We start from the raw sequence: 21,533 nt of genomic DNA, 5'->3' as shown, positions 1-21,533 counted from the left end.
GGGTACAAAATCAAATTTGCAATACAGAAACACTGCTAAAAGGAAAAGGCAGAATCTCCCTAAAATAAAAATAAATAAATAAAAAAGTAACATATCAGGCAATTTAAACCCTAAGAACTCAACATGTACAAAGAACGAACAGGTCTTACAAAGCAATAATATACGGAGAAAATTCTCTCAAAAGAATGTAACATATTGAAGGGGTTTATGCAAATACCTGATTATATACAAAGTCATTGAAACAGCAACAAAAAATGATAATAAACTAAGACCCTAACCCAAAGAAGAAGGAATTGAAGTGAATTTAAAAAAAATGGAAATTCTCTTGCCGGTCCTGAGAATAGCCATATAGAAACATCAGGTTATGTAGAGTAAATGAGGAGAAAAGGTGAAGTTGCGACTCTCAGCCTACTACCCAGTGAACTGCCAAAGCTTAACAACAACCCCTCTTGCAAATCAAATAGAAACAATGATAAAAAATGCAAATTGACCGATCTTACCTCTCAACTACTTTCTGACAACCCCTCTACACAACTATGAACTTGAAATCACTAAATCTAGACTTTAAAGCCCTCAAAGTCATGTCCAAAAAATCCAATTTTGTATACGTTGGAGAAGTGCTGAAAATTGTGTATTGACCCCTTATTAAATTCAATTTTGGAAGGGTAAGTACAAATCTTTAAGGCCCTCTTCAAGATACAAAAACCTGATAGACTTGTAGTATAACTTGCAGACAACAAAACCCTGGACTTGGATCAACCAAAAACAACCATTTACTAATTTAAATTCTGAGTTAAAGACACCAACTGACTCATTTTCTGCACCATAACCAATCCAGTGTAATAAACACAAAACTCCCCAAATCCACTGCAAATTATGTCCTCAAATCACTCCCAAATACTCAACAAGGCATGAACAATGCCTTTGTAAACCCAATTGCAGAAGAAACTAACCCAATTGGTGATGAACATGATGAAATCAACATCCCCAAATCCAATACGAGTCCAATTACATTCAAAAACCTCTTCAAACTTCAAATTGATGCCTGCAATCCCTCCAATATCCTCAGGCGACCTCAAATAGCACCTATTACAAAGAAATGGAACCTGGGGAGAAAGAATCGATGAAAATCAAGAAGAAACAAGTCAAACCGAAGAAAACCGGTGGCGCCGCCGTCTCAGCCATTCGTCAGCCACCCAACAAGCACACCAACACGTTTCTCTCGTCAAGGCAATGCCAGTGTGATTTTCCCTTAGGTCGCCGTGGCCGGCAACGCTGGCGCCACCGCGAAGAAGCGTTTTTTAACCAAAAACATTCGGCTGGCGTTTGCTGCTCGATTTAATTGTAGTGGACCGACAGAGTACCGATGACTGAGGTAGCGGAGAGGAGAGGCGCGGAGGCGGGAGGAGGCAAAGAGGCTAGCTCAGGGTTTGGGGTTGCATCTCGGTGGAGAAAAGAGGTTAGCGGAGCAATTAATCGAACGGAGAACATCACAATACCTATTTTACCCTTCCGAAAAAAAATTCCGTTAAATTTAACAGAGAGTTTTGATGCTTGCAAATTATCTGAACCGTTCAATTGTGAATAAATGAACGGTTCAAAATATTTTTGATCCATTCCAGAATTTGCCAATTAGATAAGATTCCTTCGTCTCTACTCTTTTTCCTTGTTTGCTTCCACTGAGCTGCTCTCTGCTCTCCTCTTGCTCTCTTTCCTTGGCATCCAATGGATGGCTTCCACGGAGGCGCGCTGGAGACCTTCCATGTGGGCCCATGCGGAGGCTCCTACGAAATGGGGTTTCTCATAGGAGAGAGGTTTTCTAGTGTTGTAAGAAGCAGAGTGGATAAAGACCTCATACTCCAAAAGCAGCTTCTTCCCTTTGCTTCCACAGATGAAGGGAAGTCGCTGGTTGAAGCACTGGAGAGGTCCAATAGGGAGAGGTACCCTAGGTACTGGGATGAATTGGTGGGTACCGCAAGTGGGAGTGGCGTACCGCTTCTACATGTACACCTTTATCCTTTACTATAGTTTTTTTTTTTTTTTTAATTTAGGGTTTAGCTATGGTCAATAGTTAGAAGCTTAATCATGCTTATTTGGTTAACAGATAATTCTACTAAACTTGAGAAAGGAGATATTACCATTTGTTACAAAGGTGGCACCGACAAAAGAACCAACCGATGATGATTGTTCTGATGTACTAATTGTGAAAGACGCAATGGCTATTGCTGTGCATAATGAGGATGCCAATGTAGAATTAGTCGGCCACACGTAATATATTTCTACCTGATATTTCAAATTTTAATTTAGTACACTCACCAGAGGTACATGTACTGGGCGCTTCAACCAAGATTATTTTTCCTTTCTTGGGTTTGGATTTTTGTTCATTGTTAATAAGCACATTCTGGTTTATATGGCTGACTGACTGAGGTCTTTATTAGGTAATGCTACTAATGATATTATCAGAAATTCGATATAAAGAAAGAAAGAACAAATTCTGAGAGGAGACAGAATAGAGAGAAAGAGATTTTGTGATAGAATGAATAATGATTTCATTAACCTCAACAGTTTACAATCATCTGGTTTATATAGCCAGTGTACTCCTATGCTATCAACTATAAGAGACATAACATCAAACAGCAATGTAACTAACAGTCGGTTATCTTGTTCTATTAATTACACATATGACACTAAGTCATCTAACTAATCTGGAGATTCTAATAAATTCTCATAAGCATCTTTTTTCTTCTTTTTTAATACATCAGCTATTTGGTGAGAGCTGTGCTACCATGTGGGCTGTCCTTCACTGCTTATACATATGCCGGTGAGCTCCCCAGCTGTGCATTTGGATTCAATAGTCATGGATTGGTAGTACCTATGAAATATAAGCAATACCTTTATCTTTCTACAAATTGCACAAATGATCCCTAAAGTATGACATATATAACATTTGCTCATTTCTTCCTTGTTGTTGTTCTCAGCAGTCCTTATGCTTTCCAATTTGTTTAATTTTGGCCCAACGTTGCAAATTTCATTACTAGTTAAAAGATGGATCATAGTTTTTAGTCAGCATCAAAGTGAATTGAGACATTGCTCGAGTAAATGATATCCCGTGAGAACAATTCATTTCATGCCACTCTTAACTGGATTGCTATTAAGTTTGTTGAAAACGAAGGGGCAATTAGGGAAATGTAAATAAAGTATGAAAGTTTAAGGAGCAAAACAGGAAATTGCAGCTCCAGGGACCAAAACAGCAACTGATGATACTTCAAGGACCAAAACAGTAAATGACATCCTGTGAGAACAATTCATTTCATGTCACTCTTAACTGGATTGCTATTAAATTTGTTGAAAACGAAGGGACAATTAGGGAAAGGTAAATAAAGTATGAAAGTTTAAGGAGCAAGACAGGAAATTGCAGCTCCAGGGACCAAAACAGCAACTGATAATACTTTAAGGACCATTGTGCAATTATTTTTTGCTTATTTGATCTAATGATAAATTGTAATTTACTTATTGATTTATAGTCTTCACATTGGAATTCTTAAGGCTTTCACACTTAATTCGGTGCCTCCACTCAATAATGAGGTCATAGCTGGTGGCATTGGTCGCAATTTTGTATCACGAGATCTTCTAGAAGCATTGGGCATTGATGATGCCCTCGATGTGAGTTTCCTTATCAATGAGGAATATTTTGGAGTTATAAACTATTATACACAATTTTCCTTGATGTATCTCTCTCTAAACAAACAAAAATTCCCAACTCCTGACTACCTCTACAAACTATCGAAAAAAGTCTTCCATAATCCTGCTTTTTCTCTGGCATTAAATATATGCCCAAGCTACCCCTATTATCTTTCTAATTGTTTGAGAGAAACTATTGTTTGAGTATAGTTTGGGCTTTTTCTTAAATTGCAGATAATGGTTTGTGTTTTTGTCTCATGCATGGTAATAGGAGTTTAGATGTGCTTATTTTTTTTGGGAGGGGGGGTGGGGGGGTGTCATATGTGGTTATTTTCTCATTTTTATATGGGTTCGGTGTTTTTTTGAGGTTCTACAAGAGATTTGAAGGAAATTGCTCTTCCTAATAATTTTTTTTTCTTTTTTCCTAATGCAGAGAATCTGCAAGCCAAATGTTTCTGTTGGTCACAGTTACAATTTGATTGACATAAAAAGCCGAAGCATTTTAAATATAGAAACAGCCTCCAGTAATAGGTTCTCAATTCATGAAGTAGGAAAAGAGCCTTTTTTCCATGCAAATATGTATCTCCATTTGAAAATTGATCAGGTAAATGCATGAAATGTATCACACAGTATAGTTCCGTTTTTACACAAAATTGGAATAGTGAAGAGTTATTTTACTTTAATAGGTACAAGATGAAAATTCTATAAGTCGACAGAACCGAGCAGCAACGCTCCCAGCTGACTCAAAAGAAAAGGCGCTTTCATTGCTCGGTGATGCTGAAAATGAAAAGTTCCCAATTTTCATGACAGGTATTTTTCTAGAGTTCATTAGTCTAAATTTATTCATGTGTTTTGAAGAAGCCTCTGAATGAATTGATGTTGAATTCGATGGATGTGATTTTTTTTTAATATATTCAGGTCCAATTCTTCATACGTTATGTACTGTGTTGATTGATCTAGATAAAGAGATGGTAACTATATACAAAGGCAACCCGAAGAACGGAGATGTATCGGATGAGATTCCTATACACTATTAGTTTCTAACAGGGATATTATAGAAAACTTCGGTTGAATTATTTTTCCTTTCTTATTGTACAACATGTGTTTAACAAAATTATGAAATTGAAATTACACAAATATAAAAGTCCTCATTACCATTTCCGCCTCCGTTCATTCAAATTCTAAATCTTATAGCATGTAGGCAATTTAAGGTTTGTCTGTTGCATGTTGAGGTTAAAATGTGTAATAGTACTCAAGTTTTCACATACCCTTGTGGTCCTCGGTGCAGAGTGGCGCGCAGCTGTTCTTCTTTTTTCTCTTTTGGATTTGGGGGGAGAGGGATCGAACTGTAGATAAGAATCGGGCAATAGATGTTCTCACCATTTTGGTACTGCGTCTCAAGGTTTACCCCCGTCTGTGTGAAGCCAGAGTTGATCATGAGATCATCAAATGCATCCCGAGCTGAATCGGTATCTATGACTGTTTCCACATCTGCTTGATGATGGAAACCTTGTGTCGCGCGACAGTACAAACCTTAAAAATTAAAAGTGCTATTGCAAAGTTTTTACCACCCGACCAACAAGTGGTTTCCCGACGCGGGGCTTGGATTCAACAGCACAAATGGGATAACATAACACAGACTCATCTCTTGTTCCTTGAAAAAACTCGAGCGACTCCTCTCTCTCTCTCTCTCTCCTAACATGTATTCTATCGAAATTGATCAACCTCGCACACAGGAATTCGTTATCAGCGGAAATGCCAAAAAACATTGGCTCTGTAGATAATTGGGCCTTGGCTGACGATAATCTACTCTAGACGGTAGAAAAAGGCCGACATAGCGTCCATAGTAAGCCCAATTAGATATGTTCCCTTTTTCTCCCATTCTTTCACTCGTTCTCTTTCTCTAGAAAATAGAAATACAACATCCATCCAGTATTTGGAGCTGTCTTTCTCTTGGTCTAATCATCTCGCTTCAAATGGTTGTGATCGAGGCTGAGCCCGAATCCGTGACGAAAGCTCCAGTAAAAGAGCCCTTAGCGGATTCGACGCCCCCAGGATCCGCCGAGGATGAAGAATCCGGAAGCGGCGACGAGTGTTTCGAGGATGCCTTGACAGATGAGCAACTACTAGAGGTCTGATTATCCCCTCCTTTGTTTAATTTGTTTAGTTTGATTTTATTTGGTTCATTGTTTGAATTGGGCTAGTCTTCTGTGAATTTGGAGGCAGCTAGTGATTAGCTTGAATATTTAGTTTAAAACCAAAACTTTGTTGGTACTGTTTACTGGTACCAGGATAAGTTGATCTTATCTCATCTTCAACTTGCTTTAGAGAACAAAAGGCCAAGCAAATGATGCAAAAGCACAAGGGAACAAGCTATTCAGTGATGGGAAGTACGAGGAAGCACTGTCTCAGTACGAACTTGCTATGGAGATTGCTTCTGAGATACCATCGTCAGAAGAGATTTGCTCGATGTGCCATGCAAATCGTGCCATATGCTTCTCCAAGTTGGTAAGTGTGAATACTACCATCTGAAGACACATTGTTTGACTCAGTCGGGTTTATACAAATTCTCCTATTAATAGGGGAAGTATGAGGAGACGATCAAAGAGTGCACAAAAGCTCTGGAATTGAATCCTTCTTACATAAAAGCACTTCTTAGAAGGGGAGAGGCACATGAAAAACTCGAAAACTATGATCAAGCTATCTCTGGTAAATGCTAATCCCTCTTGTATTTACTCTTCTATCCTATTTATTCCTTTGAGTTTTGTTGGCCTAAATTTGGTCAATGCTGCTTTCTGCATCATTTATATGCAGTTAAGTGAGTCCTCAAAGTTTCACAGTTCAATCCCGGTTACTACCATCAGATGTAATTAGAAATGTTGAAGTAAATGTATTGTGTTTTGTGCTAGTGTCTTATGTGTCATTATTTTAGAAGAATGTCATTCTGTCAACAAAAAGGATTGTATCATGTCTGCTTGAGAGGAATTTATGTCCATTAAGTTCATAAAGAGGGATCGTTGGTCTATATTCGGATGTGCTTTTCAATTGTTTTTCAGATATGAAAAAGGTTGCCGAACTGGATCCGTCAAATGAACAAGCAAGAAGAGCACTTCGGCACCTCGAGCCTCTGGCAGCAGAAAAAAGAGAACAAATGAAGGAAGAAATGATAGGTACAGCTCTTTTTTTGTTATTGTCTTCACACCTCAAACTATGAAAGGATTATATAAATTTTGAGTGAAACAACTAAGGCAAATTATAACATTGATTTTCTTTGTTACTGTCATCAGAGGTTTTATTTTGTAGTTTTGCTTGAACAAAACTAAGAAGAATGACTTATCTTCCATTCTTTTCCTGTTTATATGCTGATCTTTAGACCTTAAACAGGTCTCAAATATTCGCATACTTTCATTTGTCTAATCATTTGCATCAGATGTGCTTGACTATTGTTGAATATTTTCTTTAGTTTGTATTGCTGAATTGATGTTTTATTTTTCAAAGGAAATTATTGGATAATATTTGCTATTCCTTGCATTTACTGTTTGAAATGAAAACAAGCATATTGGAATTTTTACTGCAGGGAAGCTAAAAGAGTTGGGAAATTCAGTGCTGGGACGATTTGGAATGAGCGTAGACAACTTCAATGCTGTGAAGGATCCTAACACAGGTTCCTACTCCATTCAATTCCAGCGCTAAATAACACATCTTTCGAAAAATGCAAACAAGAACATACATGCCGAGCACTGTGAATATTATGGAAACCAGATTATTTTTCTTTCTGTGAATGTACTCTTGTTGTCTTTCCTTGGCATGCATAGGGCCATTAGTAACTATTTGAGCCTTTTTTATTTGTTTGGTAGAATTGCTGTCAGTGCAGTGGTAGCTTATTTACTTTCTGCATTGTGAGTTTAACTAAAATGTTGTTTATTACTGCGGTACAATTTTGGGAATGCAGAGGTGCTTGTGTTTAGATGTTGCTCCTTGCTACAATAAATTGTTGTTGTCAATTAAAAACCTTAGTTTCTTGCGTTAGACCCAATTTCATCTAATAAACGATTCTATAAATTGGGTATAATGCAAGAAACTTCAACTTGGAGCTGATTGAAGGTGTCAGTACTGTTGCTCTTTGCTCGTTAAGATTTAGTTTTGGTTAAGATTTAGTAGATACTGAACTCTGATTGAAGGTGTCAGTATCTACTGTTATTGTGCAAAAGCAAGCTCTTGGTTAAGGGAGGTACTTGTGCAAAAGCCAACTTTCCAGAATTGGATCTGAACCGTCCAATCTAAAATAAACGTGCTGGATAGAATTGGCAATTTTATTTAGGGGAGAATTGTTAATGATCTCGCAGTTCTGATTTAAACAGTCCAGACTTGAACAACAGGGTTCTATGATCCAGGTCTCGAATAACTAAAGGAAAATAAGGTATACAATTCTATACCAGCAGTGCCAAAGATCATCACCTTGTATTCAGCAGGGCTAATTTCTTTGTTCTTAGAAAAATATATTTAAATATTTCAGATAAATCTTGAAAGGTTGTGCAGCTAATACAACATTATGCAATTACGTACCAACTTTACAATTTTTTTTACCTTCAGTCTAATGATAAAATATCAAACGCAAAACACAAAAATATTGAAATAGAATGGAAGGTGAAGAAAAAAACACTATTCTAATATTTCTCTTTCGGTTCTGAAATTGACATTCTATTATTCAGAATAATGATAGGAAATAATACTTTTTTTTTTGAGTGAAGGACTGAAATAATTATTTAAGGGATTTATCACTTTTACTAATTCAAATTTTCAAAATAATCATAAAAAAATAAAGCAGACAAGAAGGTAGTTGTCTTACAGAGATGTTCAGTATTTCGAGCCAGCAAAAGACAACGCTCTTTCGTTGCTTTATAGGTTAGTCAATTTATCTAATTTTTGTAGCTAACATGTATAAATTCATAATAACCTTATAGTTTTCACAAATTATTTCCAAGTCCAGATTCATAAATATTTGTAAATTTTACGTTATTTGGTCAACAGATAAAACTTACATCCAACTATCAAGTCTTTCAAAAAAAAAAAAAAAAATTTCATCACATTTGAATTTTGATGCATGAGCATAATGTTATTGTCAAAATAAAATTTGGTTTTACTTGAAATTTAACTTAACCCTTTGGCCTTATCATCAATTTACACAAATGAGGAGCTAAATTGCAAATTGACATTCTTAGGACCCCACATTTGGCCCTATTTCCTTTGGCAAATTGCTGAAAAATTGCATTTGACTATTTGATATAAATTGCTGGCCTGTTCATACCTTCATTTACCAAACTAACTTTATGATACAGAAATTGAATACAATATTTTTAGTCAGCTGGGGTCATTTTTGACATTTATAAGGAATTGAAAGAAAATATATCTAACATAAATCAAGAATCCTAAGACATATATTAATTAAATGCTAGCTCTTACTAAGCAACATCTTCACAGTGCTGGAAAATTTTGTACCAACAAAATCAAACAAATACCGTTTTATTGAAATTTATGTGGCATTTAGATATCTATTTCATCAAACTGCTCCCTCCTCCTAAAGTTCTAATTTGAGGCTGATTGATGCATCATCTTATTGTTAAAAATATCCCTCAATTTTATGAACCAAATTTTTTATTTATACCATATTAAAAAAAAAATAAACTCATCAAATATCTTGGTAGGGTGTTCTTAAACTCATCAAATTTCTTGGCGAGCTTAATTTCAAAACATATTGAATTGGCTACAAACGAGGAATTCAAATCGTTGTAATTGATCTATTATACGAATGAAGCATTTAGATATGAAATTTGTATTATTGAATTTATTATCTAAAGTCAAGTGGTAAAAAAAAATTAAAAATAAATGCATTAAAATTAATTAAAATTAACATAGAGACAAATTTTTTCACATCTGGACTTTATACTAATTTAATGCAAAATTTTATAAATTTTATATATAAACGCATAACTTTTACAATAAATCAGTTTCAACATTTTGGATTTTGGATTTATTATAGTAAAACTAATATGATAAATTTTTTTTTTTTTGAAGGTCAGTGAGCATGGCTCAACCGACAATTTCATTGATTTAAAAAAGTTATTTACAAAAGCCTTACAACATCAATATTTACAAAGTATATAATTAATTATAGTTCTCTATGACCCCATCGCGCAGAGTCCCTCTCCACGTATCAGTAATCCTACAGATACCTGTGCCAATTGGTAATATGATAAATTTTTAGAATATTCTAGTTCTACTCTAATATATAATATATAATATATAATATCACAATTAATTTGCATAAACACATCATGTATTATCATTATTATGGTCAGCCCAACCATGGCGGCTAAAGTAATCTTATATGAATATTTAAAATAATTTGCAAGAATACTTGCTGTCCTTTTCATAATTAAATATGAATTACTGGTCATACTTCACGACAAAATGAGGCTACATGATTACTTGATAAGTTGAACTTTGAAGTCTCAGCTAGCTAGCAATCACTGCAAGACACATTCCCACATAATAATTTCTTTGATCAAAATGGCTTCCTTCTTCTTCGCTGTCATCTTTTTTTGTTTAATCAATCTCTCTTCAGCAAGAGATACACTTCTCCCTGGTGAGTTTCTCTATCCAAACCAGAGCCTTATGTCATCAAACGGCATGTTTGAGTTTGGTTTCATGAACTCAGGTAATGGAAATCACTATGTTGGCATTTGGTTAACCATTGATGAAATTGAAACCGGTGAAACCCAGCTGTTGCCAATGGTTTTGAACTATTGGCAAGATGTTGTCTGGACAGCAAATACAAAAAATCCCATTACCAAACTTGAACTCTCCAGACTAAGTGTATCTCAAAATGGTACCTTGGTTTTGACCCAATCTCAATCCCTTATTTGGTCATCAAATGAACTGCAAAATAAACCAAATTCCACTATGTTAGTTCTCCTTGATACCGGAAATCTTGTTTTGCAAGACCAAACAAATAAATCAGAAGTGATATGGCAGAGTTTCGACAATCCGACCAATACTTGGCTCCCTGGAGCCTTGCTTGGTTTCGGTACCATAAACGGGGAGAACACTGTTTTATCTCTTATTTCTCCAAAAACCATTAGCGACCCCACACCAGGGATGTATACCTTTGAAATAGAACAAACCAGTGGAACCTGGGGGTTTGTTGTAACACAAATACAAGACAATACCCAATATTTTGGTACTTTCCCTGCATGGATAAATACCCAACAGTATGACAACTTCATAGCATTTAATGATACAAATGGAGAACTAACGTACATACGGTTGGATAGTTATGGTATTGCGTTTATATTCCGATAAAAAAACAATGAATATTTCTGGATATCAAACGGTCGGAGTTGTTTGCTCTGGGGGCTTGACGGTTATTGCGGCCCTTTCGGCATGTGCTTAAGCCATGGTGTGAACTACTCGTGCCAATGCCCATATGGTTACCATCATGTTTCTGCTGATGCATCTTCAGGTCATAATTTTAGTGCTGGATGTACAAGAAATGTGCCATTGAGTTGCAACGACATTTCTGTTGGATCCAACGACACATTTACTTTGATCGATAACATTGAAAAGTTGCCAGACAACTCTCAATTTTTGGGGGTTAAAAGTAAGTTAGAATGTGAAAGTGCATGCTTAAGCAATTGCTCTTGTACAGCTTATGCGTCTGGTTCTGGATGCAATCTTTGGTACGGAGATCTGATGAATGTAATCATACGCGACGATGGATTCAATGACCAATTTATATATGTCCGTGTGGGGTCCTCTGTCGCTGGTGCTAAAAGAAATCACATCAAGTATGTGGCATTCATAGGAGGTGGGGTTGGGGCTATCCTGTTTGCTTGTTTAATACTTTTGTGGTGTTTCAGAAGAAAACTCAGTAATGTAGAACCAGTGAGCATGGATGATCACATAATCAAAGCTTACTCTTATAAGCAGATAAAAAGGGCAACAAAAAGATTCTCTACCAAACTAGGTCAAGGAGGTTTTGGTATTGTTTTCAAGGGGAAAATGTTGGGTTCTACTAATGTGGCCGTTAAAAAAATCAAAATTGTAGGACAAGATGAGAAACAATTTCGAACGGAAGTGCAGACAATCGGAATGATTCAACATTCCAATATTGTGCGCCTCCTTGGATTTTGTGCTGAAGGCACTAATAGGCTACTGGTTTATGAATATATGTCAAATGGTTCTTTGGATTCTCACATCTTGTCAGGGAGTTCTAATGTATTAAGTTGGCAATCTCGATACAAAATCGCACTCGGGACTGCCAAGGGATTAGCCTATTTGCATGAAGAATGTAGGGATTGCATCATCCATTGCGACATTAAGCCCGAGAATGTGCTTCTAGATGAGGATTTTTCCCCTAAAATTGCCGACTTTGGCATGGCAAAACTTATTGGCCGAGACTATAGTCGAGTTTTGACGACCACAAGAGGCACTGTCGGCTATTTGGCACCTGAATGGATTTTTGGACAACCAATCACTCAAAAGGCAGATGTCTACAGTTTTGGAATGTTGCTTCTTGAGGTGATATCAGGGAAAAGAAATTCAGAAGGATTGAATGACAAAAAGTACCCATACTTTCCTCTTTATGCTGCTGTTAAAATTAACGAAGGTGATGTTTTATGCTTGCTAGATGAAAGGCTAGGAGGGAATGTGAATGTAGTTGAGCTGATACGAGCATGTAAGGTTGCCGGTTGGTGCATTCAGGATTCGGAAGCAAGCCGACCATCCATGGGAAAAGTTGTGCAGATGCTTCAAGGTGTCATAAGTGTCGGCATTCCTCCTATTCCAAATTCCCTGCAAAATCTCATCGATGCGGTGGATTCATATGTGAGTTCTGTCAAAGATTAATCCTTAAAATATAAAATTTTGGAGCTGTGTTGTTAGATTACAACTTGTAGTTTTTTTTTCCCTTTACTACGATCAGTTTTGGTGTCTGTTCTTTTTGGGACAAGTTATCTAATTTTCTATTTCCTTATTCGCTTTCTTGTAAACTTTGTTTGTAATTTTCTTTTTATTTAATGGAATCTCCTTGTAAGCTCTATTTGTGATCTCTTATAATATTAAGGTTTTCAATGCTTAGATTTTATCTCTTGATGTTTTTGAAAGAATCATGTTTATTTTGCAAAGCATCTCTTTTTGGCGCATATGAACACACAAAAAACATAACTAGCTATGACTGGATCAAGACAGCACTGTCAATCATCTTCTCCTTGTAAATACAAAGAAAAATAATACAAAAATTGACAAATAATTTTATTTTTTTCTTACAATGAGCAAGATAAATGAGCTGAGTTGAATTAATTTTGAACTCGTTAATGATGAATCAAATTAAAATCAAACGAACTAATTGTAATCTTGTTTTTTGAACCGATCTCGAACGAGTCACGAGTTATGATGAACTCACTTTGTAAACTCTAACTGAAAAAGGTGTGTCCGGACACACAGAGTACTGAAGGCAATTGATTCCTCTCTACAAATCGACGAATCCGCATCCTCTACATTGACGTACTGTTTGAGTTAATTTTCAGACCGTACGATTAGAATTTGGACCAATTTAGCATACACCTATAATGAATGGAAGGGGATGATGATGAATGGATGGGTCTATTTAATGATTTTTTTTTTATGTTTTGAAATTCTTATCAGAAGCTCTAATTTATGTTAAAAGGGGTTTTATTTTATTTGTTTTACAATCTAACTAAAACATCTTTTATGAATATTTTCAAAATTTTAAAATATAAATTCCATCTTTATCTCTATAAAAAGGTAAGAGTTATGAAGGTGAAAAATAAAAGTAGCAGTGTTTTTTTTAAAATAAAATTTGCTAGTATTCATAAAAATATTCATCAAAAGAAAACCTTGATTAGGATTTTGTGATTAATTAATGGATCTTTTATGGCAGGGTGTCAATTGTGAAATGATGAGAACTTGCTCATTACATTTAAATTTTCATTTGACAAAGTCGATCGAACAAGCTCTTTTGCAAATTGACTTAATTTGTTGTTTGATCTCTAAATTATGACGGTTTTACATGCTGGTCCTTTTTTTAAAAAAAAAAAAAAAAAAAGTTGGACATAGCCACAGATTTCTCATTCAAATCACAAACTCAGTTAAGATTATGGACTGTCTTTTTATTAGTTAATGAGCTGTCAATTTTCTGTTTGAGCTATGACAAGGTTGAATTAATTTGAAGATGAGATGTTATCATGTAAGCTGCATTTAGAAATCATAGTTGAGTTTTAGAAAAATAATTAGAGACGGGCTGTGTTTATGGACGGAAGATAGGAATTGAAAGATACAATTAGGGCTGCAAATTAAACGAATCAAACCAAATTGAACTTGCGTCAGTTTGAGTTTGAATTTGAATAAGATTCGAATCGAACTGGTTTGATTTGTTTCAGAACGAACTAATTTCGAATTAAATTAATTACGAGCTACAAATTTTTCGGATCGAAGACAATTGAATTACGAACTATAATTTTTTTTGGCAGCCCTAGTTATACCAGTAGTTTATGTATTAGTTTTCTTCTCGTAGAACAAAATTCACACGGTTTCTTTTACCTTTCACGAATTCATACTAATGGATTGGGCCAGCTCAAGACTCCCTTACCTTTTACGCTGTGGGATTGACTAAAATCAGGATATGGACCTAGTCAAAGGAAACATATTATATTGTTAATTTGTTATGCTGCTAAAACATTTTCCTATTATAAGTTACCATTATATTAACAATTTTGAGCTCTGATATTAGTTTTGTTCATGCATTATTAAAGATTGATGGTTGAATCCATTAGTTGCATTATTTGAGATTCGAACCTAAATAGTTCACGAATCAATTTCAAACAAATTATATCCAGTTTGACTTTGATTTGAATAAGATTCGAACCGAATTGACTTGATTTATTTCAGAACGAACTTTTTTTGAATCAAACTCAAATCGAATCACGAAATACGAACTATTTGTGCAGCCCTAGATACAATAGTTAAAGAGTAGTATAATTTATCTCATCAAATTTATCAAGTGGTGGTCAATTTTTTCTCTCATCAAATAATTAGTTAAGACCAGTGGAATTTTCCTCATCAAATAATTTATTTTTTTATATTTTTTTTAAAATACAAAACAAGCTTCTCGCAAATTTTTTTTTGAGTTTTTGATTCAATTCGGCCGATTCTGACCAATTCACCTGATTGATAAATTTAGTATTCAATTAGCTAATGGGTTTGAAACCGATAAGCTATTTGAACCTGATTTCTCCCCCTCCCTGATAGAAATCATACATCCGCCCCTGCTTCTACTCATTGTAGTCTTCATTCTTGACACAACACTTTCCTCTCTTTCAGTTCTATCTTTACGAGTGAAGAGGAGAATGAGGGAGAGGGAGAGAGAGAGGGTAGGAATCGGAGCTGAGAATGCGGTATCGAGCTCGGAGCGTAGAGTCTCCATCTTGATCGAAGCGTGACGATGAGTAGATTCGGTCATCGTCGGAGCGCGGCAGCGATCGAAGAAGCAGATCCGGTCGTGGAGCGATATAGCATTAGAGTGATCAACATCTCAATTGGAGCACAACGGTGAATAGATCCAATCGTTGTTGGAGCGTAGCAGCGATCAACGAAGCGGATCTGGTTGAAAAGCGAGATGAGGATTAAGATATTACAATGATTAAGTGAGAATTAGAATATAAAAATAGTTTAGAGGATTTTATGAGAATAAAATAATAGATTTAGAAATTATGATAATTTAATTAATTGTAAATACGTTTTAAATTGTTAATAGACATTTAAAGTCAATAACATTCATAACAAAGACCGTCATTGTCACTATTGCCATCATGTTCTTTGCCTCCTCCCATTGGCTATCACAATTTATCCATAAAACATTCTATGATATGATTACAACCCTGCAATCTATAGGACAACTAATAGTCCTATGACTGAAATTTTTAAATATACTATTTGAAAAAAAAATTATAAACAGAAAAAAAACCACAAATGATGTGGAATTCCACATTTATCACTGATACAACCTCACATTGCGTCCACAAATTGAGAGACACAATATGAGATTGTGTTCGCGGTAATTATGGAATTTTTCAGAATTCGTAATTTTTTGTTTATCATTTTTTTAAGAGAAAATTTTCAGTGTACCTATACAAATTTTTAAAATAGCCAAAATATCCTCATACAAACATCAGAATATCCAATATTTTCATAAAAAAATTTAAGATTCTTGCTTTTATCCCCTTTTAATTATTAAACTTTTTATTTAATTGTTTTGAAATCTGAAGTGACCAATATGTCCTTGAACTGTAAATGGAGGTGTCCATTTTAATTGTTTCTTCCTCCCTGCTCTCTCTTAGCTCCATTCTCCCTCACATGGGTCTCTCTCCCCGCAAAATCAAGATTTTGCGGAAGTTCGCACATAAAACTAAAAATGTTAGTTGGTTAATTATTTCAAGTTCGAAAAAGAATGTTATAGAAAAAATAAACAGCGGTCAACTATAAAAACAAAACGATATGAGAAAGAAAAAACTTACATAGTCGAATGCCATTATGGCTTGTCAGAGAATGGAACCTCTGCAACTTAGCAACACTATAGTGCACAACTGTTTGATCTTTTTTTGATTCGATTTGATACAAGAACTACATGTTGTTCACAACTACTAATTTTAAGATTAAACAAGATCAAAGATTCAAATGCTGTTCAACTAGATCAAGGATATAAGGAGATACAATTAAGATCTGTCACTGCACAAATGTTAATATGGATCAACCCCAAGCAATGCAGTATTTGCTCGTGGAAGGATATGAACTTTGCTAAAGAGGACATTGGAATCTTCTTCTTCATGGAACTATAGATACAAAAAATTAAAGTGTTGTGCTACGGTTAGAAAAGATAATATCAATGAATAAGATGTTTGTTCTAAAATTAAAAGGCCTAGGTCACGGCAATCGGAATAAAGTGTTGTCATTCACGGCAATCGGAAGAGGCAATAACCTATTTACCTTTTAGAACTACCTGTTTTTTTTTTTTTTTGGGATTAAAAGGCCTAGGTCCCGTTTCATTGCAGAAATAAAGTTAACTTCACAGGAAATAGTTTTATCAGGGGCCGCACATATAATGACACCCTGATACCCCTGTATCAAACTGCCATATAAAGGCATAAGCAAAATAATAAAACGAGTTCACAAAAACAAACCTACATCTAAGCCATGCATTAGGGATGAAAATAAGCCAACACAGGCTGAGGTAATAAGTCTCAAAATTAACGCTACTAAAACTATTTTGAAGACTAAGCATCTGGGGAAGTATCTGTCCCTGCATAGTCCACCAGAACTACCTGTTTTAATTTAATTTAATTTAATTTTCTTTTGTTTTATGTGTTTTATTTTACTTGTTTTGTGTGAACATGAACGAGCCCAAACTGAAATTGAGCCACCACATTCTGAACGAATTGACAAAAAAAAAAGAAGGTAAGCCATCAGAAATTATAGATAAAACAGAAAGCTAGTCATTTTGATAAGAGCTTGTTCGATAACTTTAAAACCTGAAGAATCAAAATTTAGAGGGAATTTTTCATCATTTGATGCTTTGTCAGAAGTGGTTCGGTTTAAATAAAAAGAGTGCTAGCTCCGAGTTATACTATACCTCCTTTACTATTTTTTCATAAAATTATATATGCTCCTCAATCAAAAACTTATAGATCAGATCCGAAATCAAGTTTTCTTTTAATGATTTTTTTTTTTTTTTTTATGAAAACTGTGCAATTTTTCCTTTTAAAAACACTACTAATTTCATTATTGATCACAGCTCCCTACTTTTTCTGACACAAAGATCAAATTTAAATCTTTCAATTTTAACTATACATAAAAATTAGTCCAACTCTCACGTGTTAGGCAACGCAGATTAAGACGCCTTAGTCTTCCTTAAGCAGGCCGAACTATAATTTCTTAGACAGGCTTAGAGTTTTTTTCCTAAGAGCTCCTTAGAACAAAAAGTTAAGTCGAGCATCCACCTTCCTTAAGAAAATGACCTCCTTAGAGCATCCACCTTCTTTTATTTGTTTATATTTTGTATCGTCTATCTCTTCTCCTTCCCTGTGCACATAAACAAAAATTCGTTTCCTCCCGACCTCTGTAGCGATCTTGCCGGCGACAAACCCATTATTTCGACACTATAGGGAGCTTCACATTAAGGTGCTCTTTCAATCGAGATTAATTTTGACAACTTTTGTTGGACCTTTCGCATTTTCACTGAACAACTGGGTGTAGGAGATGCCACCCCCTCCTCCACCATTTGCTTGTGAACTTCGAGGTTGGTCAGTATGTGAACTGGTATGTGAATAAATTTAAATGTGCAAGGCTTGCTGCCTTTTCTATTGTTCTGTGAACGATCGTTGATGAATGCAATTTCTTTGCTTTGAATACAATTTAAATGTGCAATTTCCTTGTCTTTTTTGTTGTTTTGTGAATGATTATTGCCTCTTCAGTTTGAATGAATTGAATTGAAGACATGGTTTCATGGCCAAATTAGCTTAACCCGTGAGGCTGTGACTTATTGGTTTTCCTTGCTTGTTTGATTGATAAGTTGAGAGACTAGAAATGGTGTACCAAGCCGCTACCAATCTTGTTTGGATTCTAGTATCATTTGTGTGGTGTAAGGGGTCAATTTGCGAATTGCATAGTTTAAACTTCTTGTCACAGATTCAGTATTATATCATAGTGGAAGGAAATGAGAGAGGCGCAAGCATGTTTAGAAGAGCTCAATGTACTGGGAGAACAATATTTACAATGTCTACTAAGGAAGTATAATAATTTGGCTCATCATTTTGCAAATTGGGCAAGATCACGACGAGCTTTACTGGAGTTCCTCCGACCGATAACAAATTAAATTCATTAAATGAAATTTATTTTTATATTTTAACTGTATAGTTTGAATTACCAGTACAATATTTTAATTGTATAGTTTGGAAAGAGTATTACCAGTATTAAAATTTACAAATTGGATAGTTTGGATTCTGGTACCACTGAAAAATTACATTAATCAAAATTATACTGTAATAAACTTCGTTATAGAAGTTATACCACTGTATGTCAAAAAAGATATTGATGGTAATTTGGTCTTTATATTTATTCTCATAGTAAAACACATTTTTTATTCATCATTCTGCATGCTTAATCCACTTGAATTGTTGAAGAATACCAACTCCTTAGTCAAGATTAAATTGTTAAGCCCCAACATCTTAAGCCATGGCGCCGAACATGGCCAATCCTACTTAAAATAAAATAAGGGCAACAAGACTTCATTGTCAGCTGACCTCTATAACAGGACATTTGAACAAAAATTAAAACTCCAAATAAAAAATTAAAGAAGTAGAGACATTTAAATCACATCACACCATTAATGAGCATCAATTCTTTAGTTCTTCGCACAGCTGGTTGATTTGAGAAAGAAAATAAAATAAAATTAAGCAATGATCCATGAAGCTTGACAAATAAATCTCGCACAACAACGCACTAATAATTTTTTAGTTTTGTATCGTTCCTTTTCGTAGAAAAGTATCTCTTTATGATATCCTCACTCAGAAACCTTCTTAGGTACCACTGTAAAAGAAAAGTATGAGATACTTTATGATGAACAAGTGTAAGTTTAATAATAAAAAAAGAAGAAAGATAAACTAAAATAAAAGAAAAATTATTAGTATTTAATAAAACATGATAATTTAAAATTAATACTCACAGACTTTTAGAAGACCGCTCATACTATTATTATTATTATTTTTCAAACTTGAAAATGTTTTCAAGGGTGTGGTTGTGAGAGAAACATATTTCAAGGTTACGAGCCACATTGTTAACAAATTGATGTCATACATGCCAGTAAAAATAATCCTTCAATTGACATGTTTCTTCTTTTGGTCACTCCAATAACTTGCGAAAATTAAATTGCATTTTTTTCAGTATTGAGTGAGAAACATATGCAATACAACTATGAGGTATTTGCCACTAATTAAGAACTTAGGATGCAATTTCTTGAGTTCAATTTCATCAAGTGATGGCATGAGATGCATGCATGTATATAACCCCAATTTTTGAAAAAAAATGCTCTTCGCATTGCTGCTAAATGTAGGTTAGATGCACATAGTTACTCCTCATTTGGAGGGTACATAGTTTTATCATGTAATTTTGTGTGGTAGTTATGTTACTAGATGTTTATCTTGTGATTTTTTTTTTTTTAGATTCCTTTTCTAGACGGTCTCTTTTCACAGAGAAAAATGTGTTAGATCCAGTTCTCATATATACTTTTTTTTTAACATATATTATATACATATAATTATTTAGTTGTCTTTAACATTAAGCTAATTGTTTTTAACACGTGACAATAAAAAAATTAGTGAATTGCTCTTGACGTGTTTATTCAATTATCTACTTTTAACATAAATTTGTTTTTCTAGACAATTTGATAATTTCACACTTCATTAAAAATATATATATATATATATATATGAGATGGGCTATGGTGCATTGCAATGCATAGGCCATGGTGTGCATTGGACCATAAATCACCGATTCAAAGTCCAAATGACTGATCCAAACCGTTCATCTTGTTCTCCATATTAATATGTACTTGGAGACCAAATTTTATATTTTTTGGAATTTTTTTACTATTTATTAAGCCACTTTGAAAATCGCTGATCCAACGGTGACTGTTTGGAACAGTAAAATCAGAAGCCACCGTTGGATCAGCGATTTTCAAAATGGCTTAATAAATAGTAAAAAAATTCCAAAAATTATAAAATTTGGTCTCCAAGCACATATTAATATGGAGAACAAGATGAACGGTTTGGATCGGTCATTTGGACTTTGAATCGGTGATTTATGGTCCAATGCACACCATGACCTATGCATTGCAATGCACCATAGCCCATCTCATATATATATATATATATATAGAGTTAGGCTGGGGTGCTATGGATAGCATAGTGGCCTCTATGCTACGGCTCAATATTCGAGTTTTCAAAATCCAAACGGTCGATCCGAACCGTTCATCTTATTCTCCATATTAATATCTGCTTGGAGACCAAATTTTATAATTTTCTGAATTTTTTTACTATTTATTAAGCCACTTTGAAAATCGCTAATCCAACGATTTTACTGTTTTGTGCAGCCACCGTTGGATCAACAATTTTGTAAAATACTTAATAAATAGTAAAAAAATTCAGAAAAATGTAAAATTTGGTCTCCAAGCAGATATTAATATGGAGAATAAGATGAACGGTTCGGATTGACCGTTTGGATTTTGAAAACTCGAATATTGAGCCGTAGCATAGAGGCCTCTATGCTATCCATAGCACCCCAGCCTAACTCTATATATATATATATCTTTTTCGCATTCATTTATTAAACAATTGTTCTATCTCGATCTCTACCGGCTAACCGGCCCCTATGCCTATGAAATGCGAAACTTGTAAATGAGATTAGCTCAACATCTCCAAATCATGCATTGAAATAAATGAGCATGTGATAAACTTGTAACCGCTCCCACTATTTTTCTGTACAATATTGCTATACTTCTAGTACCATCTTTTTTATGAAGCTGAGACCCTCTCTGCTAAACTATTTGAGGGACACGCTCGAAGATTTTGTTTGAGATACAATTATCAGGCTCCTTTAATTTTTATTCATTGTCATAATCTAGTCCACACTAAATTTAAAATTAAAATAACCGTATTTTACTACGATTTATTCAATGAATTAAATAATGACAAAAATGCGAGGGATAATATTGTATGTGAGTT

The 21,533-nt window shown here is 34.7% G+C and overlaps 3 protein-coding genes and 1 pseudogene across 5 annotated transcripts; all 4 read left to right on the top strand.

The window, feature by feature from the left end:
- Positions 1-1,667: 1,667 nt before the first annotated feature.
- On the top strand, positions 1,668-4,833 carry LOC144568341 (uncharacterized). Of its 2 annotated transcripts, XM_078318647.1 has the most exons (7): positions 1,670-2,004; positions 2,105-2,268; positions 2,763-2,865; positions 3,547-3,663; positions 4,115-4,285; positions 4,368-4,491; positions 4,600-4,833. In XM_078318647.1, the coding sequence occupies exons 1-7, from the start codon at positions 1,726-1,728 to the stop codon at positions 4,716-4,718; spliced, it is 1,077 nt and encodes a 358-aa protein (XP_078174773.1). In that variant the 5' UTR covers positions 1,670-1,725; the 3' UTR covers positions 4,719-4,833. The 2 variants fall into 2 exon arrangements, with proteins under 2 accessions (XP_078174774.1, XP_078174773.1); XM_078318648.1 differs by lacking the exon at positions 2,105-2,268 and having other exon boundaries at positions 1,668-2,004; positions 2,763-2,821; positions 3,525-3,663.
- A 764-nt stretch (positions 4,834-5,597) lies between these two features.
- LOC144568342 (uncharacterized) lies at positions 5,598-7,648 on the top strand. The gene is made up of 5 exons (XM_078318649.1): positions 5,598-5,813; positions 6,010-6,189; positions 6,264-6,390; positions 6,738-6,851; positions 7,259-7,648. Exons 1-5 carry the CDS (start codon positions 5,658-5,660, stop codon positions 7,372-7,374), a joined length of 693 nt encoding a protein of 230 aa, XP_078174775.1. The 5' UTR covers positions 5,598-5,657; the 3' UTR covers positions 7,375-7,648.
- Positions 7,649-10,251: 2,603 nt separating this feature from the next.
- On the top strand, positions 10,252-11,043 carry LOC144568662 (G-type lectin S-receptor-like serine/threonine-protein kinase At1g11300). Its single transcript, XM_078319034.1, has one exon. It carries the CDS (start codon positions 10,252-10,254, stop codon positions 11,041-11,043), a length of 792 nt encoding a protein of 263 aa, XP_078175160.1.
- An 81-nt stretch (positions 11,044-11,124) lies between these two features.
- On the top strand, positions 11,125-12,611 carry LOC144568340 (G-type lectin S-receptor-like serine/threonine-protein kinase At2g19130 pseudogene; annotated as a pseudogene). The gene has a single exon (XR_013515639.1). The product of XR_013515639.1 is annotated as a G-type lectin S-receptor-like serine/threonine-protein kinase At2g19130 pseudogene (transcript).
- Positions 12,612-21,533: the final 8,922 nt, after the last annotated feature.

The sequence above is a fragment of the Carex rostrata genome, chromosome 17, assembly GCF_964058835.1.
Source record: "Carex rostrata chromosome 17, lpCarRost1.2, whole genome shotgun sequence".
NCBI classification, from domain to species: Eukaryota; Viridiplantae; Streptophyta; class Magnoliopsida; order Poales; family Cyperaceae; genus Carex; species Carex rostrata.
The sequence above is the reverse complement of the archived record's forward strand: the minus strand, read 5'-3'. Positions and strand labels throughout refer to the sequence as shown.